This window comes from Girardinichthys multiradiatus, chromosome 4, assembly GCF_021462225.1.
Source record: "Girardinichthys multiradiatus isolate DD_20200921_A chromosome 4, DD_fGirMul_XY1, whole genome shotgun sequence".
Taxonomy (NCBI): domain Eukaryota; kingdom Metazoa; phylum Chordata; class Actinopteri; order Cyprinodontiformes; family Goodeidae; genus Girardinichthys; species Girardinichthys multiradiatus.
In genome coordinates this window covers 28,082,637-28,104,545 of record NC_061797.1, presented here as the reverse complement: position 1 = coordinate 28,104,545, position 21,909 = coordinate 28,082,637, and the positions used below count along the sequence as shown (strand labels likewise).

Genomic DNA, 21,909 nt, shown 5'->3' with positions numbered 1-21,909 from the left:
CCTGCCATATTGTGTCGGCCTTGCATCATTGATTGAGTCATGCAGGAGGTAATTAGATTGGAGCTTGGCGGTGTGACGAGTGGTTGTGGTGGCACGGCGTCTCTATGGGGTGTTATGCATGTTGTGACTCTACAGAGGGACAGACTGGAAGCCGGACAGGGCATGCTGTTAAGTGTCGGGGTCAATACTGATGCTGATTTCCTGTTTTCCGAAGATTGTCCTCCTGCTAGGGAATGTTCTCTTTTCCCTCACATTGCACTCAGTCCCCCCTTCTGCCTCACCACAGGCTGGTTTTGCCTCTGTTCCTCTATGAGAGTGAGAGTTTAACTCGCTATGATCAATATTTAGTATCCCATGCGTGAAACAGGCAGATGTTTGGAGTTTCCTTTTTCAGAGACGGGAAGCTTCTGTTGAGTGAAGGGAATCAATGCTTCCTTCCGTCTCTGAGGCTGCGGACCCACGGCTTCTGAAGGATGGCTGATGCTATTCCTGCCCACCCTTAGGCCCCTTGAGATTTGCGTGCCTCCCTGGCTTCTCCTGTCCTGTTAGCCCATGATACAGACACTCACTCAGACAAGTGTGCAGTCCAAACAGTTTTCTTGAAGTGAAAGAGGTCTGGATGTTAAACAACGGGGCCGTGATTGGGAATTGATTTGTTCATTTGCCAGCTGTGTGAGTGAAAGTGAGTCGGTGGTGCCTGGCCAGCTATCTGCCATCCACAATAACTTCTTTCTTCTCTCTCTTTCTCATCTCTCTCTCTCTTTCACTCTGTCGTTCTTCTTTTTTCCTCAGCACCTGCAGCAGCACGAAAACGCGGTGGAGGGGGATGCCTGCTACTATCACTGTGTGCTGTGCAACTACTCGACCAAGGCCAAGCTCAACCTCATCCAACATGTGCGCTCTATGAAGCACCAACGCAGCGAGAGCCTCAGGAAGCTTCAACGCTTGCAGAAGGGCCTGCCAGAGGAAGAGGAGGACCTGAGCTCCATCTTCACCATCCGCAAATGCCCTTCTTCAGATACAGGTCAGAACATGACCTTCTTGGCTCTTTATGTGTGAATGACTTTATTTTGTACTCTTTTATGCAGTTTTACAAGTGAATTCTCATCTAGTGGCCCAGTTGAGAAACTCCATATGCCTTAAGTGATAATGTGTGTACCTGAAACCTTTCTTTTTTTAATTATTGTTGCTTTACTTTGTTGTTTGTTTGATTATTCCTACTTTTGGACATCATTACATATGCTTTTTACCCTGATTGAACTAAAGGACAAAATAAGCATAATATGCATAACTTATTGATTGAATTTTAGCTACAAATGTGATTTACAACAAAATATTCCTGCTAAGGGACAACTCCCTGGTAATGGAAGCTGTCATTTTTTAGCCATTAGAGGCACATTAAGATAAAGCATTATGTATAAAGGAGGAGGAGCTGGACAACAGCAGCGCCTTTCTAAACAAGTGCACCAAAAATCACTGCCCTCAACTGTAGCTTGGCTGAAACAATGTGTCTCCACTGTCCATTTATTATGGACTGATTAGGAGGAGTGAGCTGTGGTCAATTAACACGCTTTCTTAGTAGAGATTTGGTTTTCTAATCACTTTAACTTCTGTGTCTTGACAAAGGGCCTCTATTGTGTGTCCCTCCAAGAAGGAACCATTTACTTCCCTCGCACACATACTCGTTGTCTGTGTTATGTGGGTGAAAAAAAAGGGCCAGCCTGTGAAGACGCTTTGTTCCAAGGAGGCAGGGATAATGAAGCCAGCGGCCGGGAAATTGCGCAAAAGGCAGTCACAGATCTGAAGCAAATCATTAGAGAACATATTTAGCTGAGCAATTAGGGACAATTAAGCTTTCTGCTCACTGCACTCCAAATATGTTAATGACTACAGTACAGTGGACAGGCGAACATGCAAAGGCAAGAGGAAGGGCCATTTAGGTTAAAAGGCATGGGGGTTGGGATTTTTTGTTATTATTGTTTTCAGGATAGAGAGAGAAGAGTTATGCTGTTTGCATATTGTTTTTAGTTAAAGATAGGCAACTTTTTTTGCTTTTATGTCTTAGATGGCCATTTCTGTATCCAGGGTATTCAAGCCTTGAGTCAGGCAGTTTACACATGTAAAAATGCTTACAGCCATACAGAACCATATCAAATTACAAGAAGCCTCACTAACTAAAACAGACCACTAGAACCTAACAAAATGATTATTCAATGACAAAATAGATTTTTTTAATGTTTTTTTTTGTTTTGTTTTGTACTAGAGGCCTTTATTGACACTTACCAGACAGGAAATGGGCAGAGAGAGAATGGGGAAAACCATGAAGCAAAGGTCTCAAGGTCAGGAATTGAACTCAGGACGGCTGTGGCGTGGACTATAGCCTCTGTTTATGGGGCACCCGCTCTACCGCTACACCACCCAATGACCCCAAAATTGGTTTAATTTTTTTGTTTATAAAATCTCGAGCTTTACTAAACTTCCAATTATTTCTGTCCAGACTAATTTTGATATGTTAGTAATTAAAGGTTTCCTCTTACTTTTCACCTGTTTTCACATGCTAACTGCACATTTCGCGAGAACAACTAAAATCTCATTAAAACAACTTTACAAAGCAAAGATTTTTAGAAATTCAGTGCTTTGAGCATTTGCATGTGCTTGAAAAACGTATGTTTTAAAAAATAGTCATGTTGCGGCTGTTTTTGCTTTCTTAGTGGACTAAAACTGAAATCCTTTAAGTTTTTTTTTCTCTGTCTGGTTAGCTTTGCTTTAACCCCAATTTTGTTACAAATAAATCTAAAGCTAGCCTGTTCTGTTTTGGATAAATCACTTCCTTTATTCTTTTATGTGTTTATGTGTGTGTGTGTTTCAGTTGGTATTATTGCCACCTATTGGTAGGGCATGGGCATTTCATATTTTGTTGCTACAATTTAAGTTTCTCTTCTGGTCAAAGATGCTTTTTTTTTCAATTAGGAAAAATAATCCATTAAAAATCTTCTAGCGGGAGCAGACTTAAGACATTAATACTCATTTTAGTCATCTTTTTGTCTGATCATGAACAAGATCAGTGATTATAACCAAGCTTTATTTACTGTAGTTTACTGCAGCAGTATCTCTGTTTTACACAAAGTGCAAAAAAAGCCCTTTCATTAAATTATCACAACGAAACTATAATTTGATTTTCTTGCTTTTATGATATCTGAAGCTTTAGTACGACCTACTTGTTTTTGGCATAGGCATTGTCCTTTGTAACATTTAGATTAAGTTAAGATTTTTTCCAATATAGGAATATAGGAAAAAATGTTTAAAGAAATATCTGGAGTAATATAGTTTTACTTTTTACTTTCATTTTCCTTTCCAAATTCCTGATCATATACAAGATCAGTGATTGTGACCAAGCATTATTATTTTACAGACGTTATTTAGGAACATTTCTGTTTGTTTTACACAAAGTGTAGAAATATTCATCTTGATTTAATAACCACAGTAACAGTCTTCATCTTTAAAGGTCCAAAAGCATTTACTCTGCACTTTCTTCTGGATCACCACAGCTTGTGGAGTTTGCCTTAAAGCATCACCCCCTCATCTCAGGCTGAACCTTTTCTTCTTTAGTGCAATATGTAATTTCCCTTCTCTATCACTTCTTTCATACTTTGGTCTTTTCGTGGTTCATGTATAGTTGATGTAGTGGTTGAACATTGACTGGTTTGTGAGCTTACCCAGGATGGGTCATGTTGCCAACTGATGTGATCTTGGAAATATTTATCTGCTGGTTTAGGTGGCAAGTTTGCACCTCACTCCCCCACATACCCTTCAAAATAAAACAACAACAAACATGTGTTGCACATATTAATAGGTGGTATGAAATCCATCACTTTTTAAAAATGTACTTTTATCCCAAAAGCTTAATTCTGAACTAATGTCATTGAGCACTATAAATGTAATACATCTATGTATATCATGTTTTCCCACGAGGATACAGCCAATATGAAAATATTGGTTGCATCAATTACAACAGAAATTAGTGTTATTTTTAATTAGAATACAAATAGACTAAAGGCATTGTTTGATTTCTTGCTAAAACTATAAATGTGCTGTTTAGGCATGTTGCTCTGTGGCCCCACCTAAATTTGTCTTCTTTAACCCTTTATCTGTGGGGAAACAAAGGAGGTCTCCAAGGGACCTCATCCCTACAAAGCTGCCATGTGTGCCGAGTAAACCCCAACTTTGACCTAAACCAAAACACCAGTACCAACCACTAGTTTTAAGAAAAGTGACTGAGTATGAACATATATTCAAAAAGGATGGTGACATGCATGGGGCTTCAATGGTATAAGAGGACACATTTAGAGGAGATGATAGACATATGGATGCTAAGAGAATGAAAATGGATCAAAAAACATGCTTAGGTGGCTGTGAGAACTATCGGGACACTCAAGCCTATGATGAACCTATTTCATTTGAATGATACTCACCAGGATATATAGTGCTGTGACACATTGGGGTTCCTTAGCACCTTACTTACCATTATTTTTTTAGCATAGAGCAGAATGAGAGCATGACTTTAAAAAGTGCAAAGTGAACTGAAGAGTAAATGCTTGGTTTGTGTCTGCCTATGAAAGAGACGAGGAAACAAAAGCAGGGGCGCAGAGTGTTTGACGATGGTGAAATATTAGTATTTTTCTGGTGTGTGTGTAAATGTGCGTTTTTATGCATGTGTATGAAGGAGGCAGAGATGGAGAACAAACGTGGCTGACAGTGAGGATTAGCTCCTGCTGTAAATCTGCCTCAGTCACAGATGGCAGGCCCTTGATCGCTGGGCTGTGACGGCTTGGCTCTTGGCTTGCAGAAGGAAATCCCTGTCTGCAAGCCATGGAGGCTGGGAAGCAGAAGACTGGGGATGGGGCCACCTGGGAAGCCACTAGTTATTGTGTCCTGTCTAAGTGGATGTAAAAACTGGAGAATTTTAGGGTAGAGGACTGTTTTCCGAGGTGCTACCTTTGCTTTTGTTTAGCCTATGACTGACTGTGAACAGAGCATAAGCCTCGTTTAGATCAGCATCTCTTTTATTTACTACTTTCAGAACTTGTCTGCATTATTGAGAAAAAAGGATGCATGCACATACAACCTTCTTTTTATCTCATACAAAACAATTAATGCCAAACCGATATTTTTTTATATTCAGATTTCTGATTATTGGTTATTGTAAAAAAACACAATATAAATGTGTGTATCAAGGGTGATATTTAAGCATTCACATATAATTTATGGGTCATCTGTGTTTTTAGTTAGTTTCTTCCATAAGTTTCTCTTAATGCAAAGAATCCATATCCTTTTGGTTGGTGAAAATTTGATAAATACAGGTCTAAAAATGCCTAATTTATCAATTATGATCATGAGAAATCACTTGATATTTCAAATGTTGTTTTTTTTTTTTTTTTTTTGTTTCGTTAAGCATCCATTAAACTAGAATGTATTCTACTTTGTTGTAGCAGGTTTTGAATAGTTAAAAAATTCTTAAAAACCTAAAAAAATAAACAGTTAAATGTGGAAGATGGCCTTATAAAGCACAGATAATAAAACTGTTGTTTTGAGGTAGTCACTTACAAAGCTTAAAATGCTAAATATCCTTTTGTTTTATCCTCTGCCTTTCATGATTTTTGAAACACATAAAAGATGAATTATTTTTTTGTCCAGCTCTCATTCAATCTGCATGACCTGTGGCTGTGTTAAAGCTGTGAAATCCAGGTAAAATCAGAGGTGAGCCAGGCCACGCTCAGATGGCATGCAAGGTCTAGAGTCTGAGCTTTTGCTCCCCAAAGGCAAGAGTAAAACAGACGGTGGCCATTTCTGCAATGTACTTCTTTATTTATGCTTGTTAAAATGCAAAGTAAACACCAGAAACAGGATATTGTAGCCCCCAACCACCAGGCCCTTTCTACATGCCACATTATGGGCAATCTGAAAGTAAGTTGTATGGACAGACACTGCTGCAATGCGCTTTTAATAAAGGCTGTTATTGCCCTGGTGATGTAGAGTGGATATGAGGATGAGGGCTCTGCAGGCCTGGATGAGCAGGGCCCCAGAGGGCCCACAGCTCAGTCAGGCCTCCGTCAGTCGCCTGCCTTCTAATCCTTGTCCGAAGGGCATCAAGGCATCATAGGAAATTGTTTGCTGTCTGTAGAACGTGCCAGGAAATTCATAAATACATTACTTTTCATTTTGAAAACATTACAGAAGACTGGACATTTATTAAAAAGCCAAAATAATGGCTTTATAGATTTTCCAGTGCATTTATGTGACCCCTTTGCTAAAACTAACACAAGGAAGTCTCTTGCCTCCTCTTTCACAGGCTTGGTATGAAATCCTTTCGTGCCCCACCTGTTATTGCCAATTGACCCAAAAGCACTACTCTTTTCTAGGATAGGCTGTGCATAAGAATGTCTGGTGTTTAGTTTGTGGGTATTGGGTAATGTTGGTCTGTACGCCTTGTCAGATACATTTGGTTTTGAGATGAACAAAAGATGAGCAGTATTGCAAATATGCGGAGACATGAACAGAATATTTGTAAAGTGATTGAGAAAAGTGTGATCTCTTAGTTTAGCAGCTCAACATGGAGAGGCTTGCACATGCCAAGACTTCCTTGTTTGTGCTCTGTATGTTTTCTGGCTTGTGTGTGATTTCACTGTGAGTTATGTCATGTGGGTGTAACTATGCACCAGATTTTACTTTGCAAACTCGCATACCCATAAATGAAGCACACACTTTGAACCAAGATGGCGCCGACGATGGCCGCCTCGGAGCTTCGCTCTCTCTTTGTTTGTGTATTTTGTGTGTTTTTATGTTTTTTGAGCCACAGTACTGTGGTCTCGGGCCACAATTCTATGGTCTCATTCAGCAGAGAGGAACTTCTCAACATCAGAGAGTCTACTCTAGGGATATTTTCACCATCTTTCATCGATCCAAGTTTCACTGAGCTTCTGGCAAGCGCCGGAGGGGGAAATGTGCTGGCGCGCTGGTAAAGCTCCGCAAAAGAGGACTACGAACACCACTGCCTTCAATCCATCTGGCAAATGTCCACTCTCTAAGCAACAAGATGGACGAGCAGCTTTTCCTCACCGGTAAAAACTCGGACCTCCGCGGATCAGCGGTTCTCTGCTTCACCGAGACATGGCTGAGTGAAAACATCCTGGACCGCGCACTGCTGTGCCGGACTTCCAGCTGTTCAGAGCGGATCGCAGCGCGGAGCTATCGGGGAAGAAGCGAGGAGGCAGGATCTGCTTTTATATAAATGAAGGTTGGTGCAGAGACATAAATGTTCTGCGGAAAACATGTAGTGCTGATCTGGAGTCATTTTATATAAACTGTAAACCGTTTTATTCACCGAGAGAGTTTTCCTCGTTTATAATAATCGGCTCATGTTTTCCACCGCATGGCTGCACTTCTGCCGCGGAAAAACATCTTGCTGAGCTGATTACAGACATGGAGAAAAATACACACGGACTCTTTCATCATAATACTGGGAGATTTTAACATTGCAAACCTCTCCAATGAACTCCCCAAATACAGACAGCATATTAAGTGTCCCACCAGTGACCAAAACCCACTGGACCATTGTTACACAGCTTTAAAGGACTCATATCATGCTGTTACCAGGGCCGCTCTGGGTTTTTCGGATCATTATCTAATCCACCTCATCCCAAGCTACAGACAAAGACTAAGAGCTTCCAAACCCACGGTTCACACTGTTAAGAAGTGGACTGAGGAATCAAAGCAGATGCTACAGGCCTGCTTTGAATGCACAGACTGGACTGTTTTTGAAACTTCAGCCACTGACTTAAACCAACTAACTGATGTGGTGACATCATACATCAGTTTCTGTGAGGACATGTGTGTGCAGACCAAGACCTTCTGCACCTTTGGGAACAACAAGCCATGGTTTACTCCACACCTCAGGAACCTGCGCAAGGAAATGGAAGAAGCTCACAGCAGTGGAGATTGGCCGCGGTACAGGCAGGCCAGGAACAGACTAACAAAGGAGATCAAAGCAGCCAAGAGAAGCTACAGTGAGAAGCTGAAGAACAGCCTTTCTACTGGTGACACTTTGGCTGTATGGACTGGTCTGAGAAACCTCACTGCCTACAGGAGCGCCCCCACCAATCCTGAACAGAATCCTCGCCTGGCCACCCGTCTGAATGGCTTCAACTGCAGACATGACAGGAAGCCGTTCACGCCTAAAATCATCTCCTCCACATCCCATTCAGGAACAAGTTCTTCCCACAAAGCTACCAACCCCCTACCTTCAGATCCTCTGCCTGCACTAAAGATCTCCGAGGAAGATGTAAATGGGCTCTTTCAGCACATGAAAACAAAGAAAGCTGGAGGACCTGATAAGGTCTCCCCATCATGCCTGAAAGCCTGTGCAAATCAATTCGCTCCGACCTTCACAAGGATCTTCAACAAGTCACTGGAGAAGTGTGAGGTCCCATCCTGCTTCAAACGATCCACCATCATCCCGGTGCCCAAGAAACCCACCATCGTAGGATTAAATGACTACAGGCCTGTAGCCCTGACGTCTGTGGTCATGAAATCCTTTGAGCGGCTGCTGCTGAAGCACCTGAAAGACATCACAGGCCCCCTGCTGGACCCCCTGCAGTTTGCTTACCGAGCAAACAGGTCGGCAGATGATACTGTCAACTTAGGCCTACACTTCATCCTGCAACACCTCGACCACCCAGGGATGTACGCCAGGATCCTGTTTGTAGACTTCAGCTCGGCCTTCAACACCATCATACCAGACCTTCTCCACCAGAAGCTCACCCAGCTCAACGTCCCAGCCTCCACCTGTCAGTGGATCAACAGCTTCCTGACGGACCGACAGCAGCAGGTGAGACTGGGGAGCATCTTCTCCCGAACCAGATCAATAAGTACTGGTGCCCCCCAGGGGTGTGTTCTATCCCCACTCCTCTTCTCCCTCTACACAAATGACTGCACCTCAGCGGACTCGTCCGTGAAACTCCTTAAGTTTGCAGATGACACCACTGTCATTGGTCTGATCCAGGACGGTGATGAGTCTGCATACAGACAGCAGGTGGATCGGCTGATACACTGGTGTTGTCAGAACTACCTGGAACTCAACCCACTCAAGACTGTGGAAATGGTGGTGGACTTTCAGAGAACACCACCCCCGTACACCCCCCTCACCATCCTCAACAACACCATGTCGGCTGTGGACCACTTCAGGTTCCTAGGAACCACCATCTCTGAGGATCTGAGATGGTCTTCACACATAGACACTGTTCGAAAGAAGGCCCAGCAGAGACTGTAATTCCTGAGGCAACTCAAGAAGTTCAACCTTCCACAGGAGCTGCTGGTCATCTTCTACACTGCCATCATTCAGTCTGTCCTGTCTTCATCCATCTCAGTGTGGTTTGGCTCATCCACAAAACAGGACAGGTCCAGACTGCAACGCATAATCAGGTCTGCAGAGAGAATCATCAGGGCTGACCTTCCCTCCATCCAGGACTTATACAGGTCTAGGGTCAAGAAAAGAGCTGCTAAAATCTCTGCAGATCCCACACACCCTGCACATAAACTGTTCAGAGTTTTACCTTCAGGTCGCCGCTACAGAGCACTGTTCACTAAAACCAGCGTCACAGAGACAGTTTCTTCCCCCAGGCTGTTTCTCTGATGAACATTCAATAGAGTACAAAACAACAGCATACAGATGTTGCAAATGCACTTTTTATTTATATATGTGTATATTTGTATATTGCATATATTTATATTCTGTAATGCAAAAACAAAACCAGAGAGCAAAGTGCACCGGAGTCAAATTCCTTGTTTGTATGTACGAACTTGGCAATAAAGCTGATTCTGATTCTGACACCTAGGTGTCTGCACTAAAATTCAGGCCATGTGTGGCTGCAGGAGGCTCTCTCTGTCATCGAGATAATTTTTAGAGGAGGCCGAAAGCACATTATAATATTGGTTTCCTCTTCTCTTGTCATTACTGCACGCTCTCTTTGAAAGCTGATCCAAAAGATAGACAGTCCATCAGCAGACTGTCATCTCATTTGTACTTACTAAACGTGTTAATGAGTTCTATTTTCGGGGGCCAGAGGCTTTGCTGCTGCATACTGGAGCAGAGGTTGTGATCAGTGGTGTGAGGTGCTGGATTGAATGATCCAGAGGAGCTCACAGGGAGGGGAAGGGGGTAATGCAGTAGCCCCGCTGCCTCTCATGTCAGTCACTCAGAGTGACCACAGCCTCCACAGGGTCTGTCAGTCAGGGCTGAGGCGGGAAGTCTGTGGTTACAGACAGACAGCGGATGAGGGAATAGATTAGGTGCCAGAGACATAATGGTTGTGATGAGTTTAATTATAGCAGCGGTCATGTCTCTGTCACAGGTAGATCAGATGTAAAAGAAACACATTTCCCTTCAGATGAAAGTTTGGTATTTATGTATGTATTATTTTTTATGCAACTATCTTAACAAGTAAACCAACCAACCATATAAATGTAATGGCAGTTAAAAAGCACCATCTGTTATTTCATGTCATATCCAATTGTTCAGCTTTAGTCTGCATAAACATATTACATTGTAAAAGTTTTAAAGCACCATTAATTTCTTCATCCTTGGCATCAAAGGAGGTAGAGCACCTTGTAATCTTGTTAAGTAGTTTAAATCATTGTTCCTTACGTTTTTCTGAAGAGCATTCTGACTTTGTCTTTGAACAAAGGTTGACCTTTCACAAATTTTCTTTTAAGTCCTTGTCCATGTCAATTACAGCATATTATGCATTGTGTACATAAGGATAGTGGACAGGTGGAGGACAATAGAAGAGTCCAACATCTATAGTAGATAAACAGTGTCTGAAATTCCTGCATAAAAAACAGTGCCTTAAAGAAAGGCTGCACAGTATATCCCAAATAAATCATCATCGCAATATCCATGTGTGCAAAGTAATGTTTGAAGCGCAATAATTGTTCGGTAATGTATTCCAAGTGTTATGAACTTGCAATATACATGCTAATATTTTGCCAGTTTGACACACTGGGCACATATGACATTACCCACAATGCTGCAGGTCACAAAGTGTAGGAAGCACAGATGAGAAAGAGAGCAAAGAAGAAAATAATTATATATTGCAGCTTGATATTGTCCTCACAATATTTACAGATATTATCACCATTGCAAAATTTTCTAATATTTGTAATACTATTTTAGAGCTGTAAAAAACCTTATGACGATTATCTTATCTTTGCCAAGATTTAAGTAAGTGCATTGCTTTGCAAAAGTATTTATATTATTTTAACTTTTTTCTTGCTTACAGCAGAACCAAAGACTTCTGTCTACTTTTTTTGCATTGTATGTGATAGACCAGTACAAAGTAGAGAATAATTATGGGTTAGAGGAACATTTTCTGTTTTTGTTTTTATACAAAAAAAAAGAATTTATTGTTTGAAAACCACAAGTTTGGTAGATCAAGTCTATAAATTATCTCTGATTAATGCTTTCTATGCCCAGACTGTCAGGAAGGCCATGTCTTGGTAGATTTACTGTTGTGCCAAACTCATGTCATTTTCTGATGATGGACTCATTGCTGTGTGAGATGGTCAAAGTTTAGGGTATTGCTTTATATCCTAATTCTGCTTCAAACCTTTCCACAACATTATCTCTGACCTGTCTGTGTTCATTGGTCTCTATTATGCTGTATGTTCACCAATGTTCTCTGACAATCCTTTTATTCTATTACAGAAGAGCAGTATCTATTCTGAGATAAAATAACTTACGTGTGGATTTTATTTACTTATTAGGTGACTTCACAAGGCATTTAAGGGTGATGGATTTTAGGAGTATAAGAGTAAAGGGATCTGAATGCAAATTCCCTTTTTTATTTGTAAAAACGTTAGAAAACCATGTTACCTTTAACTTTCACTGCACAGTAATGCTCTACTTTCTTTATCATATAAAATGTAACTGACATACATTGACATTTGTGTTTTTAATGTTGATATTGTAAATGTAATAGTTTTTTAAAGGCACTGTAGCTCTTTTGGAATCACCTTGTTGGTACTGAAATACAAATTTGTGTCCAACTTTAATAAGTGTTGAGATTTTTAGATTTAACTAAGGAAATTGGAACAGACTATTTCTGACAGGCTTATGTTAAATAAGTCTTTAAGCAGAGAAAAAAATAGCATTTTAAATATGTAGTTTTTCAGAAAGACAATGTAAAGAAATGAGAAATGTCTCAAGACTTTTGCATGGTCCATACTGGTAAAAATGATCGCTTATGTTTACACTAAAGCACATGTACCCTTCCTCTCGTTTACTTTTGTATAGTAGTTGTAATTTTTGATTTTATTTTAAAGGTTTCCTCCGTAATCCTTACGCGAACCTTCCCTTAAGGCTCACATTATCACTCTACATCCAGCCTATTCTCATCTGTTATATTGATTGTGGTGCAAGTGTATGCTAGGTAATCTAGGAAATACAACCAATAAATTGTTATACACTTGCATTGCTTCATTTGTTTCAGTGTTGTGGTATTGGGTTTAACAACTCTTCTCGCTGTCAGAATTAGGCAGCTCAATTTGACCATGGGCGACCTCAGGGTGAAAACGGGGGAAAAGTTTGGGAACTATTGAGTCTAGGCAGAAAAGTTTTATTTAGCCATTTTTAATAAGGCTGTTTTTGCCCCCCAGAGATAGCTGGTGGATCAAAGGGCATGATCTGTGCTGCTTGGGGTCCAGCAGAGATGATCAGCTTTGCTGACAGCAAAACAACAGCAGAGAGTGAAAGATGCCCTATTTGGCCTCAAACTCCGAAGGCTCCATTAGAATAAAGGCAGATGAAACAAATACTGGCTAACAGCTCACATGTTGTAAATCGTTATCTGCTATCTGATAGATGGACACAAGGAGAGAACTGAGCATGCAGAAGGGTGTTTGTGAACAAATGTTAATGTGCAGTTTTATGTTATGCTAGTTACATGCGAAGAAAACATCATTACAGTCCCTACACATTTAAACAGGAACATACACATACACACACCATCACGCACACACACACTCACGCATTCATGTTTCCGATGCATTAGCAAAGAGTCCCCTCCAGTGCCTCAACCACATCAACTAAAAGCAGCCAGGCAGATGGCAGCAATGAGAGAAGTGCAGAAATAATTCAATAGTGAACCTCTCTAACCTTTACCTGTGGGCGTGAGCACCCGTCATTGATTCATGCAGTGCTTGACAGCACACTACACACCACCTGAGGAGGGTGAGAGGAGGATGGATGAAGAGAAATGGATGAGTTTGGTGAAAAACACAAAAAAGGTAATGTGAGTGGGAGGACAGCTCCACAGTGTGTTGGTGTGTGACATTAGGGGGGACTTTCCACAGATGGATACTGGAAATTATTCTGGATTTAACTAGTTTCCTTAAACACCCCACTGTCCAGGTCTTCCCTCAGCTGGATGCTGGCAGCAAACAAACATTTTCTTACCAGGTTTGGTTGTGATACAGGCAGTGACGCCACAGGAGGATGCCACTGATCAAACAGCACTTTCATTTCTAAAGTTTTCAGAAACTTTATTTTCGATTATAAACACAGACTTCAACAACACTACATGCAATTATTCCATAAAAGGTTTTTTTTAAAGAATTGTTGCAATGTTTTCTGCAATACAGAAGACGATCTGAGACCAAATAGCTTTTTTCTATTTTACATTTTTTCTCGGTGTTCCTTTTAGTCCAGCAGATATCCCTGTTAATGTTTGTCTGGCTTTAAACTCAACGGCTCGGATGAGCAACGCGATGAACGAGATTTATATTAGGCAAGTAAATTAAGCCTGGCATTTACGCTACAAGTGTACACTCAGACTTTACAAAGAGTTTGAGTGCAAAGAAAAATTGTTTAACCGATCATATATTATTTATATCAAATGAAATGATACATTTTATTTATTGTCCGTATTTATTAGCCGTATATACTCTCAGGTAGTTTTTAAAGAATTTCATGTTTCCATGCAGACATGAATATTAATATGTACATAGTTCGCTCACTGTAGCTTGATATATGTCTCAGTCATTGTTTACTGAGGAGGGACATAGTAGATTCAGCAAAATGATTGTTTGCATTTGGAAAGGCTTTCTTTCTGTTAACTTCACAGGCAAAAAAGTAATGATTTTAGGAGAGAAAAGGGTCTCAGTCTTCAATTTCTTCTTGACTTACACATTGCTTTCAACTGGTCTCTGCATATTTAGTCATTTCAAGCAATAAGATGAATTGATCCATAATCTAAATAGCAAGCAATTGTCAATTTTCATGCTTGTTGCCCAGTAAGCATGCAGCAGGATGCATCAAGTCAATCCGGCAGCAAAGTAGAATTGACCGTTAAGGCGAGGATGCCTTTTTTATTATCAGAATATGCTTAAACCAAGTGATGTTGTAAAATACATTGTTTTATTAAAATTGCGTGGAGTTCAGTAATTATTCTAGATGGATTGATAATGATTTGTCTGGAAAAATAGTTATTTTGACAAGGAGAAAAGTTTCACTTTCGTTTTATTTTCCTATGCTACTAATTTGTGGTTGATAAACCATTCATCATGTTTTTGCAGCTAAATGCATATCCCAGATACAAGGGAAAAACGATAAAATTCAAATTCTGTTTTAATTCCATTTGAAAATTTTTGCAAACTGCTAAACCTTAAATATTTCTACATTTATTGTTTAAGCCTTTTATCATCTGGATGTTTAATTGATTTGGAAAATTAAAAATCCATAAATATTTTGGCATCTGTTATTCTTGTCACTAAATAATGACCTCATAAATCTTATTTAGTTTGGTGTTTTTAAAGCATAAGGATGTTGTATATGTCCTCAATGAACTTTGTTATATTTAGCATACACAGATACACAAATCAGTGGTATAATACTAATAAAAGAAGGTTGTTATATCATATACCATCTAAAATAAAATAACTTTAGGGTTTCGGTATTACCAGTTTATGTTTTTACCTATGTTTTCCCCCTTTCAATCTGTTTTATTACCAAAGCAATGCTGGGGGTGACTGTTACAATGAATATACATTTTTGTAATTTGTTGAGAACAAGGTTTTGCTTCCATGAAGAAATACATCCAGTTTTATTTGTAATGTGATATGAAATATTCTTGAGGATATGAAATCCTTTAGAAGACAGTTTTTGAATGTGATATATTTTGGTCAAACCTGTAAAATAGCTTCTGGTTGAGTGGGGGTTTCCTGGGAAGTGAGCCCATGTCATGTATATGGTGAATATTTCAAGCGCTTGGGAAAGCTAAGATGGAGCACATATTTGTGCATGGAATGTAAAGCAGAGAACACAGTGGATGTGTTTGAATCCTTGTCACAAGTCGCTGTCAGTCTAAAAGATGAGCACAGACTCTGAGGCTTTACTTGATTTAAGGTGATACAGGGGCCAGGACGGCAGTCAGAATTAGGAAAAATGGGACGTTTTTTGTCATGTTAAACTGGCTAAAATAATCTAATTAGATGGGGGAGAGTGAATGGCGATGGCTTCTTTGTTTGAGGGTCCTATGCAGTCACTTTTTTTAAGGCCATTGTTCATTGACCACAATAGCATTAGCTTGTGCTCTTGTTCTGGGATCTTCTATTTTTCCTGACTCTGCAGTCAGCTCCTGTCCGTGTCCGTTCCACTTTGTCTCACTTCACCTCCATGCTCTTGTACTCAGAGTCAGGACAGGTGTCCCCCCCCCCGATGATTGGGGAACAGTTGAAAATGTCTCTAAATCTGCAACAATTACAATATTTATTTTTTACAATACTTCATTTATTTTATCTGAAGATGGTGACACTTTTGTAATTATATGAGCCATGCCACAAAGAAAAGCTCTCACCATTCATGATTACTTGAAGGAACAAGTCAAAGCAAAGCAAATCTTATGTTGCCAAGTAATTAAGACTGCTTTTAGTACTGGATTACAGTGCATAAAATTGCAGATTTTTCCTTCTGCAGATTTTGTATGATGTAGCACGTAGATATACTTTCACCAGGCACTTTGTTAGGTACTGCTGCTCAAATGAAACATTTTGCCAATCAGATGGCTACAACTCAGCTCAAGTTCAAATCAAACATCAAAATGTGGGGAATCAAAGGAATTTAGGTGACTTTGAATGTGGAATGGTTGTTGGTGCCTCATAACTTTGTATGAGTATTCCAGAAACCGCTAATTTGTTGGGATTTACACACACAATCATCAAAACAGAGAAAATGTTTTATGAGCAGCATTTGTGTGGATGAAAATGCTTCACTGGCTTTTAATAATGTAACGGCAATATTAGCTAAAGTAACCACTGACAGGAACCAAGGCATGTAATGTCTGAATGCACAATACATGGAAAACAGATGAGATACAACATGAAGAATTAAGGCAACTCCAAATTCAAACAGGGGAACCTACCTAATATTGTGTACATAATAGCATGGCTGGTCAGAGTAGAACTGTATAGATTTATGTATTGAAGAACATGAAGCACATTTCTAAAGAGGCTGATGTTATGGTCTATCACAGGCAAATTTTTGATGAAATGGTCTAACAACTAACCTCAGTGTATTGAGTGCACTGTTAACAGCTCTGTGACTTATGAAGGTGTAATCACGCATGGTAAAAACCGGGCCCAAGTCAGTAACCAAAGAGCAATCTTGTGTGCGTTTAAGTGTCCTTTTCTTGTTCCAAAGGTCATTCATAACTTAGTCACGCTACTGATGTACAGTGAGAGATATTGATTGATTAATGCATTAAGTGCTCACAATCCATTAGGTTCTGTGAAAGAGACTGGAGAAAAGACTCCTCTCACCATGTATTTTCACCTCTCTGTGTTGTTCAAAGGGCATTATTTTTTTCCTTCTGGCAAACTTTGAAGGGACAAAAGCCAGAATATCTGCCAAGCAATGCGTTTAAAAAAAGATTGGTTCTCATAAGTGTCAGTTCAATTAGTCTGGAAAGCTTGACAAGGGATTGCTCTTGCATTAGCCTCCTGCTCATGGTGACCCAAAAAAAAATATGTTTATGGTCTTCACTTGCAGTAAAACGAGTGCAGTTTAGAGTTTAGAAAAAACTTGGATTAAAAGGAAACTGGTTTTGCATTCCAACACTGTCATCTGCCACTTCAAGGTGCAATCATGGTGGCTGGTATTTATTTAAGGAGTTGCAACCACTTCCAGACACATTCAATGGCTGTTTTGAACTGATTGTCAGTTCATTAGATAATTTAGAGTAAATCCAGAAATTTGTTTCACCAAAAACATTACAGAGTGGGTTTTGGCAGTTCTCTGAGGGAAAGGGAGGGAAAGGGTCTTCCATCTAACGGCTTACTAACAAGAAAGCGGCGACCTTTATTGTCTGCGCCCTGAGCAGATATGTCTGTGTAAGAGGCCTGAGAGTCAGTCATTACCTTAGAAACATGGGCTGCATTAGAGATTCATAACAGTGTGCCATATCTGCACCTTTCATCTCTACTAGGGCCAGTTCCATTAGGATCTTTTATCTTAGTGCTGATGGCTGCTGTTGATAATGGGGCTGCCGAGAAATCCCAAAAAGTAAAGACTCAACTATATTGGGCCTCCTTTTCCTCAGCGTACAGTAGAAGAAGAGTCTTGTTTGCGGCCTGAAAAGCCAAACTGTAAGATCTCTCCCACTTTTTAGATGTTTATCTATAAAGATCATATCCATTATTTGAAGTTTCTTATCTGCTTTGAATCTATCCTAATGTGAATGCAGCTTTTCTCTTAACATCCACCACCTTTAAAACCGCAGTCTGATCATAGTGATTCGCATGAAGACAACTAAAATATGTTCAAAACAAAAAAATCTCATTAACATTCCTTGAGCACGGTTTTCAAGCATCTGCTGCCATCTAACTGCATAAGCTTCGGAAGGTTAAAAGTTGCTAATATATTGGTATTACCGAGCCCCCTGTGCAACTGCTTTAATGATATCTCATGCAAAGCCTCATTGAAAGCTTTGCTTTTGGGCAGACAAACATGACTTTATAATGGTATAGTAATTCATGCAAGCCAATGTTTTTCAAATGTTTCCGTAATTATGAAAAATATTCATACATTTTCCCTACATAGCCGCTGCGGCACAAATCTAATTTCCAAGGCGAAGCGGGAAAGGAACACTGAATAATCATTGTGTTTAATGCTCTGGTCATAATCCCAGGTTTTATGATGGTTTTCTAATGATTTTCTAATGATGTTAAATATTAGTAGAGAGTACAGCCATAATTTGAACACATGCAGCCATTTTTTCTTCCCCGGCGCTCTATCAGCACACCCAATTGCAACTACAATGAATATTGCACCAGGAATGAGATTTAAGGGCCATCCCTTTCGGTGTTTTATTTTGCCGTCTCCCCTTCTGCCATAAATCCTCATTGCTGTGCTCCTGAAACCTCCGCCCTTGTCTGCCTTTCCCAGGTGGGAATACAATTAGGTGCAGGGGCCATTTCATTCACTGCCACTGTCTGTCCACTGCAGTCATCCATTTCTAAAAGAAAAAAAAAAAAACATAAAAAAGGCACACCCATGGGAAATATTGAAAACAAAGAATGAAAATGGGAAAAATGGTATGAAATGTACTCAAAGACTGAGAAAATCTTCAGAGTTGTTTTCCAGTCTATCCAAACTTTGTTTGTGATGAGTAACAATACTGAGCAAAATATGTATTGCAGACAAAGGCTTTGTCTCCTTCCTGTGCTTTTTCAATGAATTACACCTCTCCACCCCCTACCCCAAGCTTTTTAATTAAATGGCTGCAGCTCCATCTCTCTATCCGTAGCTCCCCATTACAGGGGCTAGATAAGGGATTGCTATCTGTAGCATGTTAAGAAAGGCTGCTGGGCAGCCAAGCCTCATGAAATTTGTCACAAGATCTCATTTTCCTCATTGCCAGACGTGATGCTTATAATTGATGTGGAGGCAGCAGTAATTTATTGGCCGTCCGCAATTATCATCCCCTTCTAGCAGGGGGATGTGACTGCAATTTATAAGTCTGTGCATGTGTGTTGTTGTGTGGAGGTGGGTGTTGGGGGTGACATTATATCTTATAAATGAACACAAAAACATGTTTCTTCTTATCGCGTGGTGTGTGTGTTTTCTTCTTTAGAATGCACATTTGGAAGGAGCTCATTATAAACATTATGGAGACTTTAATGCAGCTCCAGTTTGTTCATTTGAGGTGCAGAGGCTGTCAGTGTGCCAGCTGGACTTTCACGCTCAGCCAGGGGGTGGAAAGCCAACCAGAAGCCTGGGAGGTGAGGGGGAGGTGGGGGTCAATGAGGACAGGCCAGAGTGGCAGACGGACTGCTGCTGCAACCTATTGTCCATAACTACCCATCATGTCTTTAGGGTATGTTTTCACATTGTGACAGCAAAGATCCCTGGGGTAGTTTGTCAATAATGTGGTTTCCAAAGACTAGCAGACTTAATGCAGTTTTTTACCAATGTGTTTCAAATTTTAAAATGTCTCTGCTAGAGTAATTAATGCACAGTACATCTAACTTTAATGATTAATCTAAACCCTATGAAAGAAAGGAATTAATGCCTTTATATTGCCCTAAATGGATGACAATTGGATGTCAATCCATTTAGGAGAACTTTTTTTAGGAGAAAAAGGAGAACTTCCATGTATTTTGCTTACTGTTTATACTGTCAAAGAGACCAAAATAATCTTGATCTGATCTTTAAAGTACCCATATTTTATTAATCAATTGAAATATTAGGTCTAAATAATTTTGTAAGTGGTGAATTCTTCATACCATGTAGAAAATATTTACCTAAAAGTCACTGAGATCCAACATTATTCATTATTACTGGGTTTATTAGGTAAAAAAACAAAAAGTATAAATCCTTTTAAGGCCTTAGCCTCCTGCTCAAAATCCAACCTGTATTTCTGTTTAGAGTCAACATTACTTCTCCTTCTTCCTACAACTACTTATGTCTTATGTTCTTTCCCCCCTATGAGACTCTTTGATATTGTCTGCTCTGAACACGAGTTGCGGGTTTACTGGCTGGTGCACAGATATTCCTGTTGCACAGTGGTGAGCTCCATGGTCAAAGTGGATTGCTGTCATGCCATGTTGAGGGAGAGAAAGAAGAAGAGGGCTGCCACCAGAATCCAAGGCGAGCATGCTTCAAAATGGATCTGGTTTGTTTTGTATACCTGCACGCCTGTTGTGTGCAGTTGCCAAATTAGACTTTCAAATCAAGAAGCCAGTGGGAGACCAAGACTCTAGTTTCTCTTTCCCTTTAATAATCATTCCTGTTTACTCTTCAGGGAGTCATCTTTATATTTTCTTTTTCTTAAACGCGCCCTCTAAGCAGGGAGACAGTCTTTAATAAAGCAAGCAGGCAGTGCACCATTTTAACATTTGAATTACACAGGAGAGAATTGAGAGATGGAAGCAATAGAGGAACATTGAGGAGGGGGAATGGGGGGCTTTTGCTACACCCTTCATACTATTATCTTTATGGCATAGCAAAACACGCTTCAGGCAATCAGCATGAAATTGTTAATTGCTAAGCCCACTTGTGTGGGCATACAGGAGGTCCCGCACAGAGTAAGTAAGAGCTCTCCTTCTAACACCCTGCTCGCCTGGCCCCCCACTCGACATTTAACAGTGTCCAATAAATGCCTTGTCTCTGTGCATCTCCCAGGAAACCCCACAGGCTGATTTTTGCTTTTTTACACTTGGGGCTGGTAAAGAAATAATCATGGAATTTGTTTGTGTTACAGTGCAGTGGGCGTAGTTGCTGATAACTCTTTGTCATCATCTTCCCTATGCCTATATTTACCTTTCTTGCCGACATAAAAATGAATCTGTAGCATGTCTCTAGTGCATTCAAGGGCCTGTGTCTGGTATTTATGTAATGTGCGATGCAGGTTTCTTTAAAAGCCAGAGAAGTATGACAAGTGAGAAGATTTCTGTGATATTTGTGAACGAAGAACTCTTTCTTCATGCAAGGTGGCTTCAGGTGGCTCAGAGGAGGATATTTAAAACATCTTTTCAAAATGAACACCGCCCCTCCTGTTACACGCTCATTCATAACATAATGCCCCTCCTCCCTGGCTATCGGTTTTGTTGCTGTTGGAGGAGAGAGGCAGAAAGAGCAAGGTTACAAGGGTGTCATATTAATGGGCCCTGTCATGCGGCTGGATCGTCTTAGGCATGGAAGAGGATGAGTGCTCAGAAGGTGTTGTCTTCAAATAGGATTTCTGTGAGTGAGACATCCTCGTTGGTTGATATCCCCCTCTGAACAGCCACTTTCTTATAGAATGATCTGTTATTAGGCAAATGAAGTGCTGCGGGCCCAACGGTAAATCCCTCCACTTTGTCATGGTGTGCTTTCAGTTATCTCACCCGACTCCCTCATTCATTGCTGATGTTCTACCCACTTCACTATGTTATACGAGGCAACCCATCCTAGTCTTTAAGGCCTGTCACCCCTTTTTGAGCATGGATGACATAGGAAGGATTCTAAGTTGTAATCTGTGCCTTCTTAAAAGGCACACTGATCTTAAAAAATAGAGTTGGCTTCAACCTTAAGATTTGTCTTTTAAGTCAAAGACTTGTAAAAGGAGACAACTAAATCTCTGGAGGCAACGTTTCTATATTTGCATTTTAAACTATTATAATTCACACAAAGTGCAAATTTTCTTTTGTTCTTCCAGGATTGATTAATTCCACTCAAATAAGTTGACCTTATTGAACAAAACTTTTAAATGAAGTTTAAATTGTTTGTTTTATGGTTTATATGTCAGACGAACAACTCAGCTAAATTATTCTTTTCCCAAAACCTTTGTTTGACTTGGGTCTCTACTCCAGCCCTCCATGATA

General features: G+C 40.1%; 1 protein-coding gene across 1 annotated transcript in view; it reads left to right on the top strand.

Moving 5' to 3' along the window:
• Positions 1-21,909, top strand: part of zfhx3b (zinc finger homeobox 3b) — a 104,728-nt gene that overhangs the window by 35,909 nt on the left and 46,910 nt on the right. The window contains exon 4 of the mRNA XM_047362496.1: positions 793-1,024. Within this exon, the coding sequence (XP_047218452.1) occupies positions 793-1,024 (232 nt within the window). The remainder of the gene's footprint in view (positions 1-792; positions 1,025-21,909) is intronic.